Raw genomic sequence first — 25861 nt, forward strand, 5'->3', positions numbered from 1 at the left:
CTATACATCCTTGTGATTGTTGATTATGCATCTAAGTAGATAGAGGCAATAGCAACTCCCACTAATGATACTAAGGTTATGACCAAAGTTTTTATCGAAACTATCTTTTCTAGATACGGCACACCTTGAGCCATCATTAGTGATGAGAGAACCCACTTTTGTAATAAATGTTTTGAAGATTTGATGAATAAATATGGGTTAAACACAAAGTTTCTACAGCCTACCATCCCCAAAGTAGTGGACAAGCCAAATTGTCTAATAGGAAGAATCCTTTCAAAGGACCTTTAGGAATGTCTCCATATAGACTTGTCTATGGAAAAACTTGCCACCTACCCAATAAATTGTAACACAATACCTTTTGGGTTGTTAAGAAAATGAGATTCAACTTACAAGCTACTAGACAAGCAATAATGTTTCAACTTAATGAACTAGAAGAGCATAAAATGTTTTCTTATGAGAATGCTAATCTCTACAAGGAAAAGACAAAAAAATGGCATGAAAGGAAATGTCAGAAAAGGGAATTGGTAGAAGGACAAAAGGTACTCTTGTTTAAATCAAGATTGAAACTCTTCCTTGATAAGTTAAAATCTAGATGGTAATACCCCTTTTAGCCGATAAACAATTATTCTTATGGGGTTGTATACCTTATGAACGAACAAATAGAGGATAAGTTCAAAGTGAATGGTCAAAGAGTGAAAACCTACCATGGTGAGCCTTTAAGTAACACAAGGGCATCCATTTCTATGAATGATTAATCATTTTGGTTAATGTCAGGCTACAAGACTTAAAAAATAGTGCTACTAAGAGGCATCCAAAAATAATGCAGTTGTTTGCATTTTTTTATGATAGGTTGAAATTAATTTTCTTGAGTTGCTGAAGACTTCTGAAGTCTTTTGTCCTGACTTTGACATGTCAAGGGTGTGTGATAAGTTCAGGCATGATAATGAGAAAGACATGTGAATTTATAAAAAACAGAGGCTGAGTAAAAGGAGATGAAAAAGAAAGTTGAAAAGATAAGAGATAACATGTAATAGTAGACAAAACCTAAGGAGTTATGTACATGAGAATGACGCGCCATACCAAAATTGTGTAATGATAGATTTTTTTCCCATCATAACACATGGAATTTATAACCATTCCCTCAGTTACCATGGCAGTAATTACCCAATGATTATTTTTGTCTCTATCAAAAATTCAAAATTCAGAATCTACACTCTCCTTCTCACATGTCATTACATAATCGTGTCCACATTTTTGAAATCCTCATTTCTCCCTTGAAAGAAAAATACCCTAAATCTTTCTCTCTTATAAAAATAAAAATTTCCCTCAAAGGCTTAACCATCCCTAACCTCATTAATAGAACCTTCCAAAATTTCACCAATGGTGCCCATCTCTACAAGAAAAAGGATCAAAACTTGTGCACGAAAGAATTCCACCCCCTATATGGTATACTCTGATTCTGATTCCTCTAATAATGAAACCTTTGTGAATAGGGATGTTTAGAGAAGGTAATCTAAGTTATTGTTCATCTTTCACATAGAAGTTGAAGACCTTGGTCTTACTAATGAGATCGGGAGCATCATAACCGGTCAAAATTAGAAAATATTTTACAAACATCCTCTTCCTTACAACACTCAGACTAAAAAAGAGTTTTACTCTAAACTACTCAACACCCCTCAAAAGAAATTAGAAGTGTTGGTGAGAGGAAAAATGGTCCAATATTCAAAACGGACAAAAATAACATGGTACTAGGACTGAAGAGTGATGAAGAATCTTATCAATCACTTCTCAAAAAGGTTGATGATTTTGGCATGGACATGATCAAATAATCCATTTGCCTCCCTGAAACGACTTGGCTAGAGAGTGTCAAATCTGCTGAGAAGATTGTACTACACATGGATTTGAAGTTCATTCTAAATGTATAATACCAATTTATGAAGCACTATATAATGCCAACATCCCATAATGAAACAGTCAGCAAAGGAAATTAATATTGCTCCATTGTATCATCGCTTTCTCCCCCATCAACATTGCTAAAATCATTTGTCAAGAAATGCATGATTATGCAAAGAATAAATATACAATAATGTATTTTCTCTACTTGATCATTGCAATAGGCAAGAGGCATGAAGTCCCTAAAAAACTAACATATAAGATTTGCAACCCTCAAGCCAGATTTGACAAAGTTATTGTGCTTAATTTGTTAAATACCAGTGTCAAAAACAACCAGCCAAAGATACGTCAGAAGAAGTCAGAAGCCAGTTCTTCACACAATTGTCATACCCCAAAATATTACCTACTTTCTTTCATTTCATATAGCCTATGGATAATTTCATTTGCATATTCACATACCCTAACCATCCATTATAATACATTCATTTCCAATCGTGTTTTTCAAAATAACATCATTGATTCAAAGGTTTCTTGCTATTTAAGATAAAAGGCATTAAGTTATGATTTGCAAGCTTATGGTCATTGTGTTTCATCTTGACATTTTGGCTATGGGCACAACAAATTTATGGTTGGTCTTGGATCTATTTTCAATGGGACACTAGTCCTTGGTTTTGGATTTCTGATCATATTAGTTATATCATGGCATTGAGATTTGAGGTTCATTTACAAGTCTTGATTCTAATCAATTAAAGTCAACCATTTGGGTTGACTTTTATTGACCATTTTCATTTGAAATCTTACTCAGTAATCACCATTGATTGTTGTTGGCATGGTATTTCATTCGGGTGGTCAGAAGCAAATTAATATTCAATTTCATTCAAGATCAAGTTCATATTCAAGAAGCTCATATTTTCAATTTTTGAATTTTGGAGGGAAAGTATACACTTGCTTAAGTAACAAGTTGTCATCATATTTCAAGGTCCAATTCAAAAGGCCATTTCATTATCAAAAGCATCTGTTTCATTACAAAGTCAAAAAAAATTACAAAATTCTACACAAGATTACATCTTTTGACCTACAGTTGACATTTTTGTTCAATTGTTGACTTTTTTATCAAACAGTTGACCAAAGTCAACCACCTAAACCTAAACCATATCCTACTTGTTCCTTCATTTACAAGCCATTCAATATCTCTTCATGTCATAGGCCTCTTCATGATTCACACCTTGAACCCATGTCATGCCTTGATCAAGCCTTGCCACCACCATGCCAAGTCACCATAGTTACCTGTAGTAAGTAAACATACACATGATGCCATAATCCATTAACATTCACACATAGTTAATATTCAAAATCAACAAACATTTTTTAGCTCACTTTCTTTTCATTCTAACAATGAGGATACATATCATACCAACTAACTCTTTAATTCAAACTATTATTCACTACCATACATACATATCCAACATCCATGCATTCATGTAATCAACATAACCTAACAAAACCAGTTCAAACAAAATCCATTTAACATTCAATTTTTGTCTTACTCCTAATAGTTTCACATTTCAAGGCAAAGTTTCAGTGTGAATTAACTCACTTTCATTGACATTATTCAAGCTACCAAAGGTCCATAACAGTTGCAATGTAATTGGCTGCCATTTCATTGATATTATCCAAAATATTTCTCAACTGATTTCTAACATTGCAACATCAAATCTTGACCTTAGTTAACTCGTTTCACTAACTTCAAAATAAAAAACAATTCATCACCCTATACATATGCAATCTTTTCTTTTCTATGGTGTCGATTTGTTGTAGCCTTTTCTAATTTAGCCTTTTCTTGCTTCAGGTGTTCGACTTGTCGACCCCTATCTGCTAACTGGGTCATATCCCTTAGGTATTGGGTATCTAATTTCTTCTTAAAGGAATAATCTAAACCCCTTGTAGCCGTTTTGACTAACTCATGTTTAGGCACTTAAGTAAAGCACCTTGAATGCATCAATCTAAACCTACTGAGGTCATCATTTATTGGTTTAGACGATTTTTGTTTCATACCGATAAGTTCTTTCAGGATAATTTTTGTTTGCCCCATATAAAACTACTCATGGAACATTCTCTAGTTAATTCCAATTATGGATGGAATTTGCAGAAATAGTAGTAAACCATGTGAAGGAATTCTTAGTCATAGAATTAGGAAAGTATTTCATCTTTAAATTTTCGTTATTAGCCATATCACTATCCTTTGTCTGATATTGAGTGATGTGCTGGACAATAGACTCACTGGCGTCGCATGTGAATTTAGTAAACTTAGGGATTTTCCAACCCCTGGGAAGTTCGATTTGAAAAATATATTTAGATGGTGGAGAAACAAAATTTGGCCTATGAAGACCAATATTAAGACCATTTAGAGTTGGACTTGTTCAACCATATTGGTTATATTAGTTTTCCCCCAAAATTGTTTTGTTGGACTCTCCTAACTACTTGGTCTGCATCATCGTTTATGATTACTAACACCACGTTTTTGACTAATCTGGGTCTAGGTTGTTCGACTGGTTAGGGCGCAACTTGTTGTTGCATTTGGTTATTTGGAACTGGATGAATGGGTATTGGGGGAACACCAAAGAAGTCATCAATTCAACTCATTTAATGTGCCAATTGTTGGTAACTAGAATTAGTATTTTGAATCAAAGGATTGAACATTGTTCCAATTTGTTGAGTAAGCATACTAACCATGGCATGATTACTATCATCCATATGTTTCCTTACATCCATCGGAGAATTGTTAGTTAAAGGTGGGATAGCCTGAGGGATGTATCCCAACCCTTCCTGGGATCATCCCTCTCGCCTAAGGCTATTTATGGCAGACCCTAATGTCAAGTATGGATTGAAAGGAAAGGCAACGATCATTGCATTATCTGCGTACATCGACGTGTTCATTTGCAAGTCTGCCATCATTGCAGTTGACATGCCATATGGATACTCCCTACCAGCAAAAGGAACTGTAAAAGTCAAAAGAAATTGAGGCCTAAAACCTCCTACAGTGGTTTGTGTAACCACTGGATTAATGGGAAAACCAGTTGGTGATGGTATCAACGTTTCTGGTGTTGCAGTCGAACCCAATGTCGAACTCATAATAGGAGCAGTTACTCCAACAGTTGTTGAAGTGCTTGTACCATCAACTATCAACTATTGTTCCGATTAGTTATTATTCTACATTTGGAACATTATTCTAGGGAGGAGGAACCCCTTGAGGAGATGAGTTTCCTGACATTCTAGACATACTAATAAATTTATCACTCCTCAGACGCATAAACACTAAGCAATTGACAACATTTAAATGTGTGAAGAATGAAACAACATAAAAGCACATATACTTTCTGCAAAAAATGAATTCGCACAAAGGATCCCACTGGGCATGTCAATTTGTTTACTGGTGTTTTTACTAAACAAATCACAAGTTTTTGTCCAGTTAAAGGATTAAACTCGAAAAAATCCTAAGGATATTTTATGTGAGATGTTTGAGAAAATATGTCCGTGTTGAAAAGTGTAGTGTTTGAATTTAAAGAAACATGATGATAATGTAGAAGGTAAATGTAGAATTGCTTAATGTAAACTAAATGAATACGAAATATTGGAATTAAAATATGGACACAAGTTCATAGATTTCTCACAAATTCTATTTCATTGTGACTTGAATGTGTGAATTTTAAAGAGAACATAAATGAAATTGTGAACCCCCTTCACATAGACGGAAACTGCTTATATACTATGTACATCGATAACCGTCAACAAAGGTTAACTCGAAAAAATCCTAAGGATATTTTATGTGAGATGTTTGAGAAAATATGTCCGTGTTGAAAAGTGTAGTGTTTGAATTTAAAGAAACATGATGATAATGTAGAAGGTAAATGTAGAATTGCTTAATGTAAACTAAATGAATACGAAATATTGGAATTAAAATATGGACACAAGTTCATAGATTTCTCACAAATTCTATTTCATTGTGACTTGAATGTGTGAATTTTAAAGAGAACATAAATGAAATTGTGAACCCCCTTCACATAGACGGAAACTGCTTATATACTATGTACATCGATAACCGTCAACAAAGGTTAACTCTCCAACATTCGACACGTACACTATTACGTAGGCTTTTATCATCTGCTTTGCTTTCACGTGTCTTCAGTTCTTGAACTGCTGCAAAATCATTACTTATGTCAAAAAAACATCTTCAGGTCCTCTAACTTCTTCGGCCGAGAATCAACTTGTTTACTATCGAATCATTGTGGTCTTGGCGTCGAAAACATGGTTTAGCTACCTGTGTTTAGCCTATATATTTATCTCACATTTTCACCGATGCCGGATATGTTTGAGTCGAAAATCGCAAGCTAAATCAAATCAAGTCATAATATTTTGTCAAAGACCGTGTTTTTATCCAACTTATTAATCTTGATATATTTCTTAATAATCTCTCTTATAGTTTTTTTTATCTTTTTCTACCGTTAGTTATTTGACTCTTCTTCATTTGATCTACTCTGTCTTCTCTCTATGCTCAAACCACCTAAACTTAGTTTCCACCATTTTTTCTACTATAGATGTTATCTCAACACTCTCTAATATTATCATTTATAATCTTATCTTATTACTTTTGTATCATGTATCCAACACAACATTAAAAGTTATTTGGTTTATACAAATATTTTTTTTTTTTAAATTATCAAGAAATAAATGTTTGCTGCATTCAAGTTATTTGAATGTGATTTTTCTCTCATTCATCTTCGCACTTTCACAAAACTTCAAATTACAAGTACAATCGCATCCACAGAATTTCAAAACTTCAGACTACATTTCCATAAAGAAAACTACTTTTTTTCATTTTCAGCATGTTTTCTGAAAATACATCTACAGAATTTTCTAAGAAAACAACTTATTTTCATTCTGAAAATATTCCTAAAAAAAATACTTCCACTATGTTTTCAAAAGTAATTGGCACTAGATTTAATATAGAGACTGACGGTTTAATCCGCGGTCTTAATCCCCCCACAACAGGCTGTAACCACTTAATGTCAAAACTAACCTCCGAACAAGATTAATCGATCCCGTAGACCAAAAACTAGTTGTAGAAAAAAACTATCACTTATAAAAAAAGTTGGTGTAACACCTATACTAAGAAAAATGAAATAGATAGAGGGTGATCAAGACATTAGAGGACCTAAAAAAGCTATAAAAAAATATTTCAAAAATATCTTGATATGGATAGAAATAGTTTTTGATTCAACATTATAACATCATTGATTCATATAAAACGTTGTCATCCTCCAAAAGCTCATCACCAAATCCATGAAAGAAGAATCCACAAACTCAATCGCAGTCATTCAGTTACAAACACAATTTAATTTAACCACACCCCATCCCGACGTAATGGTAGAATTGGTTCTTTGCTGACTTTTTTGTGCCCTCTAACAAATCTATACCTTCTCAATGCTAATCAAAACTAGCATTCAAAAAATTTAGCAGTTCATTTCTCTTGCTCTCCGCCTCCTTATCTTCCTTTGTTTTATCCAGTTTGAGAAGAATCTACAATGAAACAAAAGAAAGAAGACTCAATATTGCTACTGCAACTATCAGGATCCAAGAAAAAGATATTTGTCAAATACTACTCTAATAATACCTTCTTGCCAGATACAGCACTACGACGGACACCATCATCTTTGTTGCGCCCTAAAAACTGATCAAATACAAACAACTATCAAAACAAAGAACTATTTAAGCAAGTATTTGTATTGACTATATGAGATAGATAATAATTATATTAAAAAACCTTTGAAAGCTGAACAGGGCTGCTGCTCCTTTCACCACTCTGCTTCTATATAAAACTCCCATTACCAGGAAAAACCCGACCAAGAAACAACATTCAAGCAAGTCAATCAAGCGCCCAGACATGTCACAGATCCAGCTCCAATTTCAAAGAGCCAAAACATAAAATAAGATGGAAGTATCATAAGCATCTCAGACTGGAATCTACTAAACATACATGAATTAAATTTTTCTTTCTCTCTGTATTATGCAAATTTTAGTTCGAGAAAAAAGGAACAAGGACATTTGACCTATGAACCGCAGACACTGACACGGACATAGCGACACTGACACGCTACGCCTATATGTTTTATTATAATTAAATAAAATATTGATATTATTCATAAAATGTTTAAATTGAAAATCAAAATATATACATGTGCATCTAAATTGAGCAATTTATTTCATTAAAATAATTATTAGACCAGATTCGTATTTGACTTTTATTTATTCATCTATTATCGAAAAAGCTAAAAATATTGTAATCAAATTTAATATCCTTAACCCTTCATTTATCAGCATTATTTTGACACATCTTTAATCCGAGCACATGTGTCTAAGATATGTCAAAAGAATATCTAAGTTGCTTTGAAGCAAAGAAAAAAAATTGGATACTTGTCTAAGTTGTCTGAGATGTGCAGTATAAGTTTCATATGGGTGTCAGAAACCAATCCATAGAGTGTCGAAGCAAAGGAAAGAGAGAGAAAAATAGGACATTTCTTAAATTTTCCGACACGTGTAGTGTCATATGAGTGTCGGACACCAAGACACGCTTAGTCCTAGAGGTGTATGTGATTCATAGAGATTAGACCAATATTTTCAAGGTGTAGAAAATAATGGGATAGTATAATGGTGCCTTAAGTTGATGAATCTTAGAATGGAAGAATATCCATGCAAAAAAACTTCCAGCAAATAGGATTGAGCATGTTGACTCAAATTTATGAACACGATGATGATATACATGAGTGAGTTGGGTAGCTCAACTGGTTTTTGAGCTAGGGGGTGTCTTACGTTGATGAATCCTAGAATGGATGAGTATCCACGCAAAAAAAAAACTTCCAGCAAATAGGATTGAGCATGTTGACTCAAGTTTACGAACAAGATGATGATATAAATAGGTGATTTGAGTAGTTCAGCTGGTTTTGGGGCCAAGAGTTAAATGAGTTGGAGGATCCAGGTTCAAACCCAGGTTTTTGGGGCCAGAGGTTAAATGAGTTGGAGGATCCAGGTTCAAACCCAGGTTTTTGGGCTAAGGGCTAAAAGAGTTGGAGGATCCAGGTTCAAACCCAGGTTTTTGGGCCAAGGGCTTAATGAGTTGGAGGATCCGGGTTCAAACCTCGGTGAAGGAGAAAATACTAACCTAACTAATTACTAACATTTTCCTATCCAACAAAAAAATGATGATATAAATGAAACTAGGTCTCCCGCAGAGAGTAGATATTTCAGTCACTACAAGAGTTGAAACTTTAAAGATGAAGAATGCCAAACTATTTATAAACAAAACAGCAGAAGACAAGGTATCAAAAATTGACCTACCTCTTTTAGGTTGTGCTTCTGTCTCTTATGGCGATGACTTTTACTTCGCTCCTTTTCCTTATTCTAGCAGGGAAATGAGGTGAGATAATGAAAAAATGTTAAATTGTAAAGATAGTATCATAGTAGTACAAGCAAATCACCTTCTTAGGTTTGTCACTCTTTTTGTGCTTCTTTGTACGATGAGATGTTTCATGCTCACTATCAGAAGAACTCTCACTTCTGTAGTAACATAATAAAAATTGTGTTATGATAACCAGATTAATTAAATTATTAATGTGTAATGGCACAAGTTTTTTATACCAATAGCACAAATCAACATACAGCAACACTAAAAAAGCCACTTATTGAAAGTAATAGTGGCTTGTGAAAGATGATAGACACACAATCCATCAACTTCAACACTGAACATTTTTAAGACATTATATTTCCAAAGTTATAGTAAAGTAAAGAGGAGGACAACAACATGAATGAAGGAATATTACATAAGAATCAGAAATGTGAAGAAAAAACACTATAAAGGGAAAAGGAAACTCAAAGGACGCAGTTAGTAGGATTTGACTGTGGTGAACGAAATAAAACAGGAACAAGCATTAAGCTACACAATTCAAATTCCTTGGAAAAAAAATTATGTGTATTAAACATAGTGTCTTAGTCATAATTTTGGATGGATAAAAAAATCCTAAAGATGTAGAATTGATATTGCCTCAAGAACTGATTCTATCTTAAAGCTGTCTTTGGACTCCAAACCTGATTTTAACACTCAAATGTATTGCTCAATTCATTTTCATCGAAACATGAATCACTCCAAATTCAACTAAGGGTATGTTTGACTTCACATTTGGAACACCCAAAATTGATTTTAACATGTTCGGTTGCTCTCATGTAGAACTGATTTTTCTTTCTATAATTGATTCAACTTGAAGCAAATTGTAGCTTTTGAGTGTAAACGTGATTTTTACACTGCTCAACTCACTTTTGCAACAATTTATCTAAAACATACTGTAAATCACTTTTAGCCAGAATTACTTTTACAGAATCAATTCAATCAAAATCAATTTTCTTCACCACAGAACCAAATACACAGACAAACTTTAAACTAAAATTGATTAATTCAAATTAGTGGAAACATACAAACATACACGTAACCAAAACACAGAGACAAAAGGTTGAATAAACTATTTCTTCAACTGTATTCCATAGCATTTGAGAACGTATGTACATAAAAATTCATGGATAGTAAATTGAATATGGAATCAAATCATGTATATACGGAGAAATAAAAATTAAAAAGGGAATAAGCATGTAGTCAGTTATGTGAGGAATTGAATTGGAACCTGGAGTAATCAGAGAGGGGGGATGAAGAATATGAATCAGAATCGGAAGAGTAGCGATGATGCTTGCGACGTCGTTTGGTGTGGGAGTGAGACTTGGTTTTTTTTCGGATCTTAAGGGAGTCCTTGTCGCGGTCTCGGCGATTACGGTGGTGACGCCTGCGACGGTGAGAGGAAGAATCGGAAGAGAGAGAGGAAGAAGAGGCCGCCATGAGATAAGCGCGGTGTCGCGATTTCGGAACGAGGGTTTGCCTCGAATTGGGGAAATCGGTCACCCCTACAGTCTTCTCCTTCTTCTATATTAAGTCAAGCGCGTGGGTCATTAAGTTCGATTATCACAATTATTCATTTGTAATATAGTAATTTAAAGGTGATTAAAATAATAATAAATATGTTTAATTAATTTAGGTGATGTTCGACTATGCATCTTAATAAACATTTGTTCGTTTTCGAGAATATTATTTACTTGAATTAGGTTTTGATTTCATTGATAAAATTTGTTTTGATTGAATTTGGATTTGGGTTTGGATTTTTTTTTATTATATAAAATGGGATCAAATCAGATAATAAAGATATTAGTATTTCGTTTTTGTTTATTTTGATCTGTACTTTATTATTTAATTTTAATTATTTGAATAATTTGATTATGGTAATTTAGGATATTAGTGGTATGGTTAATGATTTATATTTTATTATTTAATATATTTGAAAGGTATGTCCATAAATTTTCAAAATTGTCATACTTATTATTTATAATATATGTTAATATTTTTAGGATTCGGGAAAATTAAGGATTTTAAGAGATTATTTTTATTAAAAAAATAATTTAATTTTAGGAATGAGAGTAAGGTAGGATATCCGAGCTCGTTTGGAATGAGTTTTGAATTCAACTTGTACCCCTTCTAGAGATCGGGACGAGGAAATAAGAATTTATCAAGGAATCAGGTTTGAGTATGTGGAAGGTAAAAATCATCTCGTCCTAGTTGTCATGCCTACATCCAGCGTACGAGTTCAAACTTGTGACACGTCACTTATTAATCTTTATAGGATGAAATTTTCTTTTATAAAAGGGAGGGCTAAAAGCCCAAAACCAAAATAACTACAAGTGAGTAAATTAATCTCTTATGCCATGTTTCCTTGTTCTTCTTGATTGCTTTGTCGGTGTTCAAAGTAAACTAGTCGTCGTTGGGAGGTATCCAATTAATCATTTAGATGATTTCCCTCACATTGTAAACCTTATTTAACAGGGAACAACTCTCCTTGTACATAGTCACTTTTTTACGTATGTCATTCTTCAAGTTATATGGCATTATATATTCTTCATTATGTTTCCTTTTATTCCTCTAGTACCAAGGCATGTGAAAAGTTATAGCTCAAGTACTACTTCAATATCTATCTTTTATGCTTGAAACTTTGAGAAAGATCCAATCCTGCATGTTATAGTTGAAGAAAAGCCGCAAGTTTGGTTCCTCTACCAAGTTACACCAGAGAGATTTTGCATTAACACAGTCACACAACACATGAATAACTTATTCCTTTTCACTATGACAATCAGTGTAGTATTGTGAATTTAAGTTCCTCAGAGAGCCATTGGTTGATTATTAAGCTATTGTTTTTCACCAACCAACACAAAGGTTCTCACTCTTTATGGAACTTCCAACTTCCAGATGTTACTTTAATCCTCCTAGTTATCATCAAAATCATTACATCTTATTAAATCATATTCATTTTTTATGGAGAACAAACCTAAATGGTTCCCTTTCCATATGCAGATATCATCACCTCTATCCGGGTTAGGAGGCTTCTCAGTCAAGATAACATCTATTATATTTTAAGGAAAAGTACCGCTAAGAATATCCATGTTCCACTCACCCCTTTCATCAAGTAGATCCTTAACATGCCTCATATGATACTCCCTATTGATATTTTGTTCAAACATTTCCAATATATTACAGATTGTAATCTAAGCATCCTTCCAAACATTTATTCTCTACCCACTTCCAACTTTCCATTACACCATATTGTTCACCTCAGGCCAAATATTGACTATTGATTTCCATAAGCTAGAATCATGGGCCTTATTTGAAACTTCACTGAGATTTCCATCTTTTCTGTCATATTTTCCTTGCAGGACTTGGCACCACAAAGAATTATAGCCATTTTTTAAACTCCAACCAAGCTTGAAGAGACAAGCTTTATTCATATCAGTAAGATTTCTTATTCCTAACTCACTTTGATCAGTGCATTTTGATGCACATTCTTCTATAATTGTACTTAGGTATTTTCGTAGTTTGTTCTTCTTATTTTACTATTTTATTATGTTTTTAGATTTAAGTTCATGTTTGTCTTTAATCTATTTTTGTTTGTTGTTTTCAGTTTTAGCGGTTATTTGATATATGTTCACGGTTCGGATCATAACTAGAGCTACGAGATGTCATTTTGTGTATTCTGATATGCGTTGGAAAGCTAAGAGAAAGAGCTACAACTTTTAAGTTGAACCCAAAATATGATTAGGAGTGAAGGAGGGTCTAATGATTATTTGAATTTACAGACTTAATTAAAATAGTTAGTTTGGTCAATTTTTGTAATTTTCGGGTCGGATCTCATAAGGACCCGAATTTCCCTTTTATTATATTAGGTATTTCACTACTAAAGTAATACTATTATAAATTTTGAAGATATAATATTTCTTAGACGATTTCATGGAGAATTAAAGTTCATAAGATTGACCTGTTGTAATCGGTTTCCACCGATACTTTGAGATTTCTTAATTTTCAATCAAATGTCTTTTCCTTTCAATATTTTGTTCTATGTCTTGTATGCTTTATTCAAGTTCTATAGAACATTTGTTGATTAATTTCGATTTAGATATATTCCATAATCGCATTTGCTTAATCCCGTGTGCTTCTCGTTTACTTAATTCGGAATTTGTTTGCTTAATTCAGGAATTAGGAACACATATCATATATTAGTATCAATGCGCTTGTTATTGTTACTGTAATAAAAAAGGGATTAGAATCCGCTTAGGGCATAAAAATTATATTAACTAGTGATAAGTTAGGAAACCAAAATAGTAGATCAACTTATTTCATAATCACTTTTTATAATCATTTTTCATAATCATTTTATATAATCACTTTTTATAATCACTTATTCTAAATCGAATCGAAATCCCCCTATTTTTTTTATTTGGTTAATTTGCCAAGAGTCCTTGTGACACGATACTCGAGGTGTCACTTCTCATTTACTATATTTTATTACTTGTTTTTGACCTGTGTGCGACAAACTTTGTTCATATCAGTAAGATTTATTATTCCTAACCCACACATACTCTTAGGCTTGGTAATATTGTCCCAGCTAATTGTATGTGCTCTCTTACTTGTTTAAGAATCTCCCCAAATAAAGTCCCTTTGAACCTTCTGAATCTCTTTTAGTTAGCTTTGGACAAGGTACTCATCATCATATAATAAGTGGGGATGGTTTTGATAACTGCTTTTGCTAGTGTGATTTTCCCAATAAAGGACAAATGATCACTCTTCTAAGCTTCCTTCTTTGATTTAACCTGATCAATAATGTATTGGTTGAAGGTGAGAAAAACAAGAAAGGGGGGTTTGAATTGTTTTGGAAAATAAGCGCTTTTTCAGAATCAGAACACACAGGATTTTATACTGGTTCGCTTATAACACAAAGCTACTCTAGTCCACCCAGCCAAGGTGATTTCGCCTTTAAAAAGGACTTAATCCACTAATCTTGAAAGATTATTACAACCAACGTCTAAGAGAAAGATCTCTTAGTCCTCCCAAGTATACAGACTGCGCAGAGTCACTTGAGGAATAAAAATCAATTTAGGTAAAACAGAATTTGTAATCTAGAGTGCTTCTAGGATAAAGCAAATATTACAGAAATTTGAGCAAGTAAGAAGTTTCACGTTATGAGCAAAAGCTCGTGAAAGATTAAGAGAGAGAGTAGAGTTTTTCTGTGCGTTCAGGTGTCTCTCTCAATGAGGTTTGCCGTCCTTTATATAGAGGTGAAAGGACCGTTGTAGTGATGGCAGATATTTTGTCTTGATGAGAGTTTAATGCCATAACTTCTGTTATTTCTTGCCAAAACAAGTTTGTCTCCCTGAATAACTTCTTTCCAAATATAATTTCTTTCTATTTGAGGTTGTAGTTGCCGTTACTCTTTCTGGATAAGGAAATTCTTCGTCAGAGTCTGAATTACTCTATTAATCTGAGATCTGAGAAATGGCATTAGAGCTTCTGATAGTCCTGGTCTTTTAGATCATCAGTGTTGACTTCAGAGGAAGTTGAGAGCTTCTGGTATTCTGATATCTTGTCGCTCAGAGTCAGAGCTTCTAGAGAGAGTTTCCACTTCAGATGCTTCTGATCTTCTGGTACTTTGTATCTGATTTTATTCTGTATCTGATAAAGCGATCAGATTCCTTTGTTCTTGTTCAGAGTCCTGCACACTTAGAAACTTTTCGTTAGAGTGTCATTTTTGGTTTCATCCTTTGTTATCATCAAAATCCTGGAATCTGTTGTAGAACTATTTTTGTTCTTACATTGGTAATCTCTTCTTTTAGGGTTCCTACCAGACAAAGGAATTCCTAGGTATTTTCCAAGATCTTTTGTTTCACTGAATCCATAAGCATGAACCAATTGCCTTTTTGTATGTTTAGCAGTGTTCTATGAGAAGAAAATTTTAGTCTTGTTTTTGTTTATTCTTTGTCTCGACTTATCATAGAAGTTCTTGAGAATTTCATTGACAAAATCCATTTGTTCGACATTAGCTTTTCCAAATAGAAGCAAGTCGTCAACAAAGATAAGGTGCGAGATGATGGGGCTATTTATAACTGTTGTCATACTTTTCCACTCCCCTTTGTTAAGAGTTTATTGAATCATATGGGAGAGCTTTTCCATGCACATAATAAATATGTAAGGAGAGATGGGGTCTCCCTTCCCGATTCCTTTTTTTGGTTTAAACTTATTACTACCAGTTCCATTCAAAAGGATCTTCATGTTTGTGGATAAGATTGAAGCCATGATGATTCTAATAAGCTTACTGGGCAACTTGATTTCCTGAGGCACATTACTCACAAACTTCTATCTGATATTATCATAAGCTTTATCAAGGTCAACTTTTATCACGAAGGCTCTTGTTTTCCCACTCAGGTGATGCATAATACGAAGCATTTCTTAGGCAATTATGATGTTTTTCTGAATATTTCTCCCTGGTATGAAGCTAGTTTGAATAGGAGAAATAATACCATCAATTCAAATTTTGAGTTTATTCACTACAACCTTACTCAAAAATTTATACTTGGAATTACAAAGATAAATAGGTTGGAACTGGCTCACATTGATAAGACTGTTGACTTTAGGAATGAGCATTATATCAGTTGAGTTAGCTTCTCCAATAAGGACATGATCATTCAAAATCTGCTTGGTGAAACTGCAAATGGTACTCCAGTTAGTGTGCCAAGCTCTTTGGTAGAATCCTACAAGGTAACCATCCGGTTCTGATGCTTTCTAAGGAGACATGTCAAACAATGCTTCTTGGATTTCCGCATCACTTACATATAAATTTACGACTGAGATTTTAAACTTGTCAATAGGTGAAAAAGTAATCTCAGTTTGAATCCATTCACTTATTTATGATGACAAAATTTGATAAAATTCAGTAAACATGTTCTTAATGATGTTACTATCCTCAATCCAATCATCATTGTTATTCTTGATCATGTTGATTCTCTTTTTCCTACCTCGCTGAACAACTTTAATATGGTAATATTTAGTATTTTGATCCCTATTTGTTATCCATTTGGCCCTAGATCATAGGAACCACATGAGGTCTTCCTAATACATAAAGGATGAAATTTTGATCATTAAATTAATTGATTAAAAAAATCAAATATTTATAAAAACCTAATGTCTACTCGTGACTAACCATGTAAATATCTTTACACAATAATTGCATATCAGTTAATTTCTAATTTGTTTTATTGTTACAATAAAATCAATCATAAATGTTGTGTATCAAAATATTTTATTTATATATTAATTAAATCTAAAGGCATGTATATTAATAGTTATAATGTAATTAATATAAAACTTTTTACAATGACATTACATATCAATTAAACTCATCAAACATCTTTGCAAATAGGTATTTTTAGTTTAACATTTATAAAAATATTTTTTTAATTACTATATATTTTGGAGTGGAATAGATTTCAATCTATTGAATTGCGTTTCCAAATTCATAAGCAGTTAGACACATCAGAGAATGGATGTGCATTAGGGGGCATACTAGATAAAGACCATCCACCTAGTATAAATAGTAAAATCAGAAAACCTAAAGAAATTATTGAAATTTGCCCAAGGAGAAAGTTTTTCCAAAAAAGACTCTAAGACCTCTAAACATTAAATCATTTATATAAAGTCTAATTTATAATTTAGACTTGTGTACACATTACTCTAAACCTTAAATTTTGCATTTGTATACTCTATTGGATTGATCGTCAGAGTGTTTGTAGGTACACTTCTCATCTCTGGGAGCTGATGAGCAACGACCATAAACAAATAACTTGTCGTGTTCACTCGTACCTAAAAGTACTAAGATCCAACTGTGTCATTTTTCCCACGTCCAGGTAGATATGGCAATAGGTATGGGCATGGGTGTTTTTCAACATTTACAACCATGTCTCTACCTCCAAACTCGTCAATGATAATTATTGAACATCCGTCCCCGCCCTTAATGGAAAATAGATATCCTGAAGTGGGTATACAAGGTGAAGTTGAATCCCAAAGGAGAAGTGACTCGACACAAGGCGAGACTTGTGGCGAAAGGATTTCTTCAGAAAGAAGGAATCGACTTCGATGAAGTTTTTGCACCTGTTGCTAGGATCGAAACAATCAGGTTGGTTGTTGGTCTAGCAAACATGAACAACTGACAAATGTGTCAGATGGACATGAAATGTGCATTCCTTAATGGCCCCTTAGAAGAAGAAGTTTATGTTGCACAACCAACTGGGTTTATGAAACAAGGTGAAGAAAGAAAGGTGTACAGGTTGCATAAAGTCCTGTACGGACTTAAACAAGCTCCAAGAGCTTGGAACAAGAAGATAGATGGATTTCTAAGGGAGAAAGAATTCGTGAAGTGTAAATATGAACATGGAGTATATGTAAGAAGAAGCAAGAGTGAATTGCTTATACTATGCCTCTATGTCGATGACCTGTTGATAACAGGTAGTTTCAAAAAGGAGATCGAAGACTTCAAAGGTGATCTCAATAAGGAATTTGAAATGTCAGATCTGGGTGACATTTCATATTTTCTTGGCATCGGATTCTACAAGAGTGGTAGAGATTTGATGATGCATCGAAGAAGGTATACAGGCGAAATTCTCAAGAGATTTGAGATGCAAGATTGCAACCCAACTTCGACTTCAGCTGAGCCTAGATTACAACTGTCGAAGGGAGTGTAGGTCGAAGTGTTCAGAAGACTAAGAGCTATGATGAATGTAGAAAGCTTAGACACAATGAATTGAATGGTGTGTTGAATTGTAATTCCTTGTGTCGAAGCAGGTTGCTCTACAGTACAAGGAAGTGTCGAACCACCTAATGTGTTGAGTTGTGTTAGTGTGTCGAAGTGTCGAAGCATGTTGCTTCACACAGAATTTCGACTTAGGCCTATTTTAGTAATGTTAGCTATTTTGGGCTTTTATAGTTTTGGGTTTTGCCTTGAGATCCAAGTTAACCTAAATCTATAAATAGAAGGAGTAACCCTTATTTTTGTAATGAAGTGAATAGAGCATTCATAACATTGTATTCATAGTATTTTTCAGTTGCAAAGTGAATAAGAAGTTTTCCACAGTTTGTGGGCAGAGAGAAACTCTGTTGCATTATATTACTCTTCTCCTTCATCGTTCTATACACTCTCTCTTTCTCCATTTTTCTCCTATTTCCATTGTTATTGTGTGGGTAATAACAATCTTGTTCGTCAAGATTGATTGAAATTTTCCATAAGTTTTGGGAGATTTCCAACAAATATCAGAATCATCAAACTATTTTTTACAACACAACATATTTTACAATAATATTTTAAAATTATGATGTCGAACCTCAAAAAAAACTGAATAAAAAATATATGAGATAAAGACAATAAAATTTCTATCACATGAGCAGTAAAAATTGTATCACATAAGAATTGATCTTTCGGTAAAAATCTCAAATATATCTTTCAAAACCTTCAAATAATATTTTAAAAAATGAAAGATTAAGAAAATAAAAAAGAAAATATAATTTCCATTTAAATATAAAGATTGTGAAAATAAAAAAAGAAAATATAATTTCCATCTCAAATATAGTTAGTCTTATCCTTCATATTTCCATTTCTTTTTAATATATTAATGTAATTTTATTTTAAATATATTCTCATCTAATTAAATTGGACTTCTATGTAAATTAAATTTTCTTATAAAAAGAGTACATAAAGTTGGAGTGAAATTTAAAATGTTATATATAAATTTTATTTAGACAAACATAAAGTAACTAAATATTATGAAATGTTATTTTTTATTAAAAATTAATTATAATTCAATGCCTTATTATTATTATTATTATTATTATTATTGTTATTATTATTATTATTATTATTATTATTATCACTTTTCACTCAAATTAGAAAAAAAAATTCAATCAATTTTTACAAATCAGTAATTGAAAATGAGAAAAGGGATGAGGCATTCGGAGCGTTAATTATTTTTACATAATAGCAAGCATGTATCCCGCCAAATCTGTCTATAAATTTTTAATTATTTATATGATTTGATATTTTAAAAATATTTTGATTTGATATATATGTAATCTTTTTAATTTGACAATGCATTACTATTAAATTTATTGAAAATTTAAATAAAAATATGACTAAATAAAATTGAGTATTAAAATCATTTAAAGGTAACTCAACTAAAAAATACACATTATTTTAATAAAGTATTTAAAGTAGCAAGTATAAGTATTCTTATTTGATTTATTTTGATTTTAAATTTTTATCAAGTAGTAATTTAGTTTTTCTTTTTAATATTTATGTATTATTCCTCATTATAGTATATTAGTTACAATTTTACTATTAAAATAAAACTAAAGAAAATAAATAAAAACTTGTAAGAATTAATGTTTAAAAAATGAAAAGTTTTATGAAATGGTCAATTCAATAAAAACTTAAGAGAAAAAATGGTGGAAAATGTTATTAAAATAATTTAAAGTTAGAACATATTAATGGTAAACAAGTTATTAAAATTAATTTATACTTATATTAGCGTTACTAACTTTTGTAATTTCATATAGTAAATCAAAATTGAAGATTTTTACTATTAAAATAAAACTAAAGAAAATAAATAAAAACTTGTAAGAATTAATGTTATAAAAATGAAAAGTTTTATGAAATGGTCAATTCAATAAAAACTTAAGAGAAAAAATGGTGGAAAATGTTATTAAAATAACTAGTAAATGACCCGTGCGTTCGCACAGGTCGCGCAAGTGCAATAATTTATTTTAAAAAATTAAAATATAATATATTTTTTTGTTATATATATATATATATATTATATATATATATATATATATATATATATATATATATATATATATATATATATTATATATATATTATATATATATTATATATATATATATTATATATATATATATATATATATATATATATAGTTGGAATAGATAAATTGCATGACATCATATTTCAAGTGATATATTAGAAACGTACCTACAATCAATATACTGTTTGATCTCATCAATATTTTGCGGCTGGTTGGAAGTTCCATCATCATTCGGTACAATGGCAGTGGTGATTCTGTCGTAACCTTTGTTGATGTACTTGAATAAGTACTTAATCGATGTACTTTAATTGCACCATTCCATGTTTATGTGAGCTTGGTACTTTGTCAACAACTTTGCATTATATGAAACAACATTCCGGTTATCGACTTGAATTCCATTCTTAAGAACTGTATGTCCATTGTCCCTTCTTCTATATACCGGAAACCCATCTTGATCAACAATTGTTTCGGGCTGAAACTGTTTTGGAAAATATTTAGAATATTTTCCATCTTTCATGCACGGTGAAGATCGATTTGCAAATCCACACGGGCCATGAATCATGTGAGTTTTAACCAAATTATACAACTCTTCATTGGTATCTTGGTCAGGTATTTCAACTGAAATAATGCGATCAATATCACTTGGAGTTGGATATTTGTTAGATGGATGGAGGAAAATTAAGATGTGAGCATGTGGTAATCCTCTCTTTTGAAACTCAATTGTATACATATCTATAAAAATAAATATATAAAATATATACAATAGTCAGCACACGAATGATAAATTTGAAAATAACAATACGATTAATTGAATATGGAATAAGTTACTCACATGCAAGAACTTTCCCCAATAGACTTTTCTTTGTGAGATCAGACAAAAGCTCATCAAATTTCATTTTAAAGACTCTTGAAATGATGTCAGGACGATCTGATGATTTTAGATGAACAGAACCAAGCAAACGCTGAATTTCAGGCCAGTTGGGGTTACATGTGAATGTAATGAAAAGATCTGGAAATCCGACATAACTGCATATTGTCATTCCGTCAAAGTATAGTTGATCCATATATCTACGACTACCAACGTATGAAGAAGGTAGCACAACCCTCTTACCTGTGTTTGACCCGTGCGTTTCTCCATTTGAATTATATTCATTCAAATTGTGATACTTGCCAACCCTCAGTTTTGACTGATTCTTTCGAAGCCACCTAAGTCTTTCTGATTCCATCATTGTAAAACCATCTACCAAAAATTGTTGATAAAGTATCCTTGATCGCAACAATGTTTGTGCTTCATTAGATCTTGATTGAATTCTAAAGGCCAACCACTCTCTTATTGTAAGTCGATTTCGCTTTTTGCTTCTTCCCAAGGAATATCTTTATTGTTCTGTTCTGACTGTGTTATGTCTGTGAAGTGGTGAATATTTGTCCCTTTATCACGGTGCCTCACATTAGGTCTATATCCATCCTCACCATATGGAAATAATAATGGGTACTGATATCCTAAATAACTGGTATGATACTCATCTATCCTTTGAAGTTCGCCACATTGTTTTTGCATTATAATGTCTCTTTTTTCTGCAGTGTCAACATCTCCAACAATTAAAGCAGCTACTTCGGATACAGTTGGTTGATTATATATCCTTCCATCATTTCTTCGTTCAGATATTAAACGAAGTTTTAAATCAGAAACACCTTCTTCACAAAGTCTGTCCCTTGCCATGCGAAATGATTGTGCATGAACATTATGTTCATATAACATTTCAGATAGTTTTCTCACAATATTAACATCAACTCCACTTTTTGACCTATAATGAAAAGAGTTGAAACAGTTTATTGCAAGTTTCTTAAATAAATAAATGTAAAGTTTGGAAAATAATAGATATCTAACCTGAATCCATGCATTCTGTTTTCAATTTCATTCTCAGTGTCATAAACATATAGTTGTGCAAATCGTGGATTTTGACCTGGCATCGGTAACATGCTTCCTATTCAGTGACATGATTGACCTTGGATACGAAAATTGGGAGGGCATCTACCATTGTTAAATCGATTGTCCACTTTCGCACCGGGAGATGTAAATGCAAACATAACGTTGTACATTCGAATTTGTTGTTGGAAATTTTTTGATTCACATGATTCGTTGTCAAACAACAGATGTTGTAGAACTTTAGGAGCGGGTTTTAACAAAGGTAACTGAACTTTTCCTGATCCACAACACATGGAAAATTTAGGATTGGACGCATGACGACATTTGTTTTTCCTTTCCGAATACCACATATTTGCACCACAATATTGACATTCAATGACAGGATCCCCTATATCATAATACCCTCCTGATCATCAATAGTATTTAATTCATATGTTAAATGAGTTGTATTTCATAATAATAAAATATTACTTATAGTAAATCATTTTAAAATACCTGATGTAATTTCAAAAGTTTCCATAGCATCTGTTCCATTAAACATTTCATCTTCATCAAAACTTGAATTTGTTGCTGAACTGTAACCTTTTGACATAACATTTATTGTGTTAAGAATATTGTAATATTCTATGACATATCATAAACAAATTAACTCAAATGAAAAATAATTAAGAATATACCGTCAGATTCATCATTCATATTATCGTCTCCACTATCAGATGCAAAAGGCTAATTGAGTTGCAATTCTGGTATTGGATCTTGGTTTGATATTGTTGCAGCAAATGTATTGTCAAACCTCTTAGATAAGTTAACTCCTAATTTGGTAATGTTTCTGCTTGATATCCTTTTTAATCTGATATTATTATTGGTACTTGGCTTAGTCTTTAAGGACGAATGAAGTTGACGACTTACTTCAACGTTGGCTATACCACGACCGTCATTTAGTATGTTTGGTGAAAGTTCTGATAGTGGTATCCTCAAAGCTGTTGAGTCATTGCCGCGTCTTTTATCAAATGTACCATTTTCTTTTAGAGCAGTTTTCAACCTCTTAGATTTCTTGTCATCAATAACACTCTTTCTATAAATTCTGGCTTTTGCAGCATTCTTCCTCCTCAAAATAGTTTTAAAATTTAATTCTTCATCTACCATTTTGAATATTTTCTATTATAATACTCACTCAGGCTCTATAATTCAAAATGATCATACTTGATCATACATCTGAAAAAATTACACATATATAACAGATATTATATATCTTCATCATTATAAATTAACTTTTATATATTAAAAGTAGATAATTCAGGATCTCAAATATTTCAATCCGCCATTAAGAAAGGCTTCACAAAAAATTCATTCTATACTAATAGAAAAAATTAATTATTAAGGCATCACAAAATTCATCACATATTAATAAAAAAATTAACATGTCAAGTGGTTTCGTCTTTTTTGCACTGATTCATCCTGCCAAAACACCTACTTAACAATCTCTTTCATATTTCGCATTATATTTTTATTAAATGTTTTAGAAAAATCATTGACAATCATCATTGAATTCATTTTATATGGGTGATTTTTGTAAGGATCAACTTCTTACACCATAACCATACAAAACATAATTAAACAATAAAAAAAACGTAAAACATAAATACACTATTCTTTTGCAAAAATAAATGAATAAATAAAAGTTATAAAATATTTTCAAAAACAAAGCTCAAAAGCATAACCTTTATGAAACAAAATCATTCATCTTCCAATACTATAATTCAGAATCTCAAATATTTCAATCCGCCATTAAGAAAGGTTTCAAAAAAAGTCCGTTCTATACTAATAGAAAAAATTAATTATTAAGGTATCACAAAAAATTCATCATATATTAATAAAAAAATTAATCTATAATATTGTTTCATCTTTTTTTTTTTTGCATATATTCATCCTCATCCTGCCAAAGCAACTACTTAACCATCTCTTTCATATTTCATATGATATTTTTATTAAATTTTTTAGAGAAATCATTGAGAATCATCCTGAGTTCTTTTTAAATGGGTGCTTTTTGTAAGGATAAATTTCTTAAACCACAGCCATACAAAACATAATTAAACAATAAAAAAAATCACAAAACATAAATACACTATTCTTTTGCAAAAATAAATGAATTAATAAAAGTTATAAAATATTTTCAAACACAAAGCTCAAAAGCATAACCTTTATGAAACAAAATCATTCATCTTCTAATACTATAATTCAGAATTTCAAATATTTCAATCCGCCATTAAGAAAGGTTTCACAAAAAATCAATACTATACTAATAGAAAAAATTAATTATTAAGGTATCACAAAAATTTCATTATATATTAATAAAAATATTAACCTATAATATGGTTTCATCTTTTTTTTTGCACATATTCATCTTCATCCTGTCAAAGCAACTACTTAACAATCTCTTCCATATTTCATATGATATTTTTATTAAATTTTTTAGAGAAATCATTGACAATCATCATGAGTTCATTTTATATGGGTGATTTTTGTAAGGATCAACTTCTTAAACCACAGTCATACAAAATATAATTAAACAATAAATAAAAAAAATCATAAAATATAAATACACTATTCTTTTGCAAAAATAATTGAATTAATATAAGTTAGAAAATATTTTCAAAAACATAGCTCGTGTAATTCCTTACACAAAATAGTTTCACTCAAATAAAAATATATTTTTATATTACAATTATGTCTCTCCAACACACAAATATGCTCAAAAACATAACCTTTATGAAACAAAATCATTCATTTTCTAATACTATAATTCATAATCTCAAATATTTCAATCCACCATTAAGAAAGGTTTCACAAAAAATTCAAATAGAAATATTGTAATGTTACATAAATTATATTTGTAAAAAATATATATCTTCTAAAAAAGGAAGGTATTCATGTACGAACAAAATAATTGGAATTGAAAAGGAAGAAATTCCTATAATCTTAATCAATAGAAACTAAAAGCAACACGTTAATCAAAATTCATTCGCAAATATATATATATATATATATATATATAATATATATATATATATATATTATATATATATATTATATATATATATATATATATATATATATATATATATATACTTCCTCCGGTCTCATATGTAAGCAAAAAAAAAAAAATTTGGAGTCTCAAATATAAGCAAAAATTAATTACAATGGTTACAATTAAATATACCATTCCAATTTTACCCTCAAATTTAGTTTTTCAATATTCATGTTTATTCCTATAATAACTCCACTTTTTACACTTCCAAAAGAGCATTTATTCTGAAACGTTGCATTTGTTATCATTGGCTTTTGAAAAGTCATATCCTATTATAAATGGTGCAGTATCATCTTGTATAAAACTCCATGAGTCTTGTTCTTCCTTTTTTTTTATACTCTAAAAATGACAAACCCACATCATTTAGCTAAGAAGTGTTGTTCTTCCTTTTCTACAGGGCGGGACCATGGAAATTTAGGCGGGTGGAGAATACAATAAATGGACTAAGAAGTGTTGTTTTTAGGCGGGACAAATTTCTACAGGAAATTTTAGTAAGAGTAAATGGAATATATAACCACTAAATGACTAACCATTAAATGGTATTAATAAAAATTGACTAACCATTAAATGGTTATAATAAAAATATTAATTTATTTCTAAATTAATAAATAAGG

The 25861-nt window shown here is 31.5% G+C and overlaps 1 protein-coding gene across 1 annotated transcript; it reads right to left on the bottom strand.

Annotated features, from left to right (window-relative positions):
• Positions 1-7125: 7125 nt before the first annotated feature.
• Positions 7126-10950, bottom strand: LOC127132413 (uncharacterized). Its single transcript, XM_051061365.1, has 6 exons — positions 10620-10950; positions 9426-9504; positions 9286-9348; positions 7715-7759; positions 7565-7621; positions 7126-7470 (listed from the first exon to the last, which is right to left on the bottom strand). Exons 1-6 carry the CDS (start codon positions 10826-10828, stop codon positions 7378-7380), a joined length of 546 nt encoding a protein of 181 aa, XP_050917322.1. The 5' UTR covers positions 10829-10950; the 3' UTR covers positions 7126-7377.
• Between the last annotated feature and the right edge of the window lie 14911 nt (positions 10951-25861).

This window comes from Lathyrus oleraceus, chromosome 3 (genome assembly GCF_024323335.1).
Source record: "Lathyrus oleraceus cultivar Zhongwan6 chromosome 3, CAAS_Psat_ZW6_1.0, whole genome shotgun sequence".
Lineage (NCBI taxonomy): Eukaryota > Viridiplantae > Streptophyta > Magnoliopsida > Fabales > Fabaceae > Lathyrus > Lathyrus oleraceus.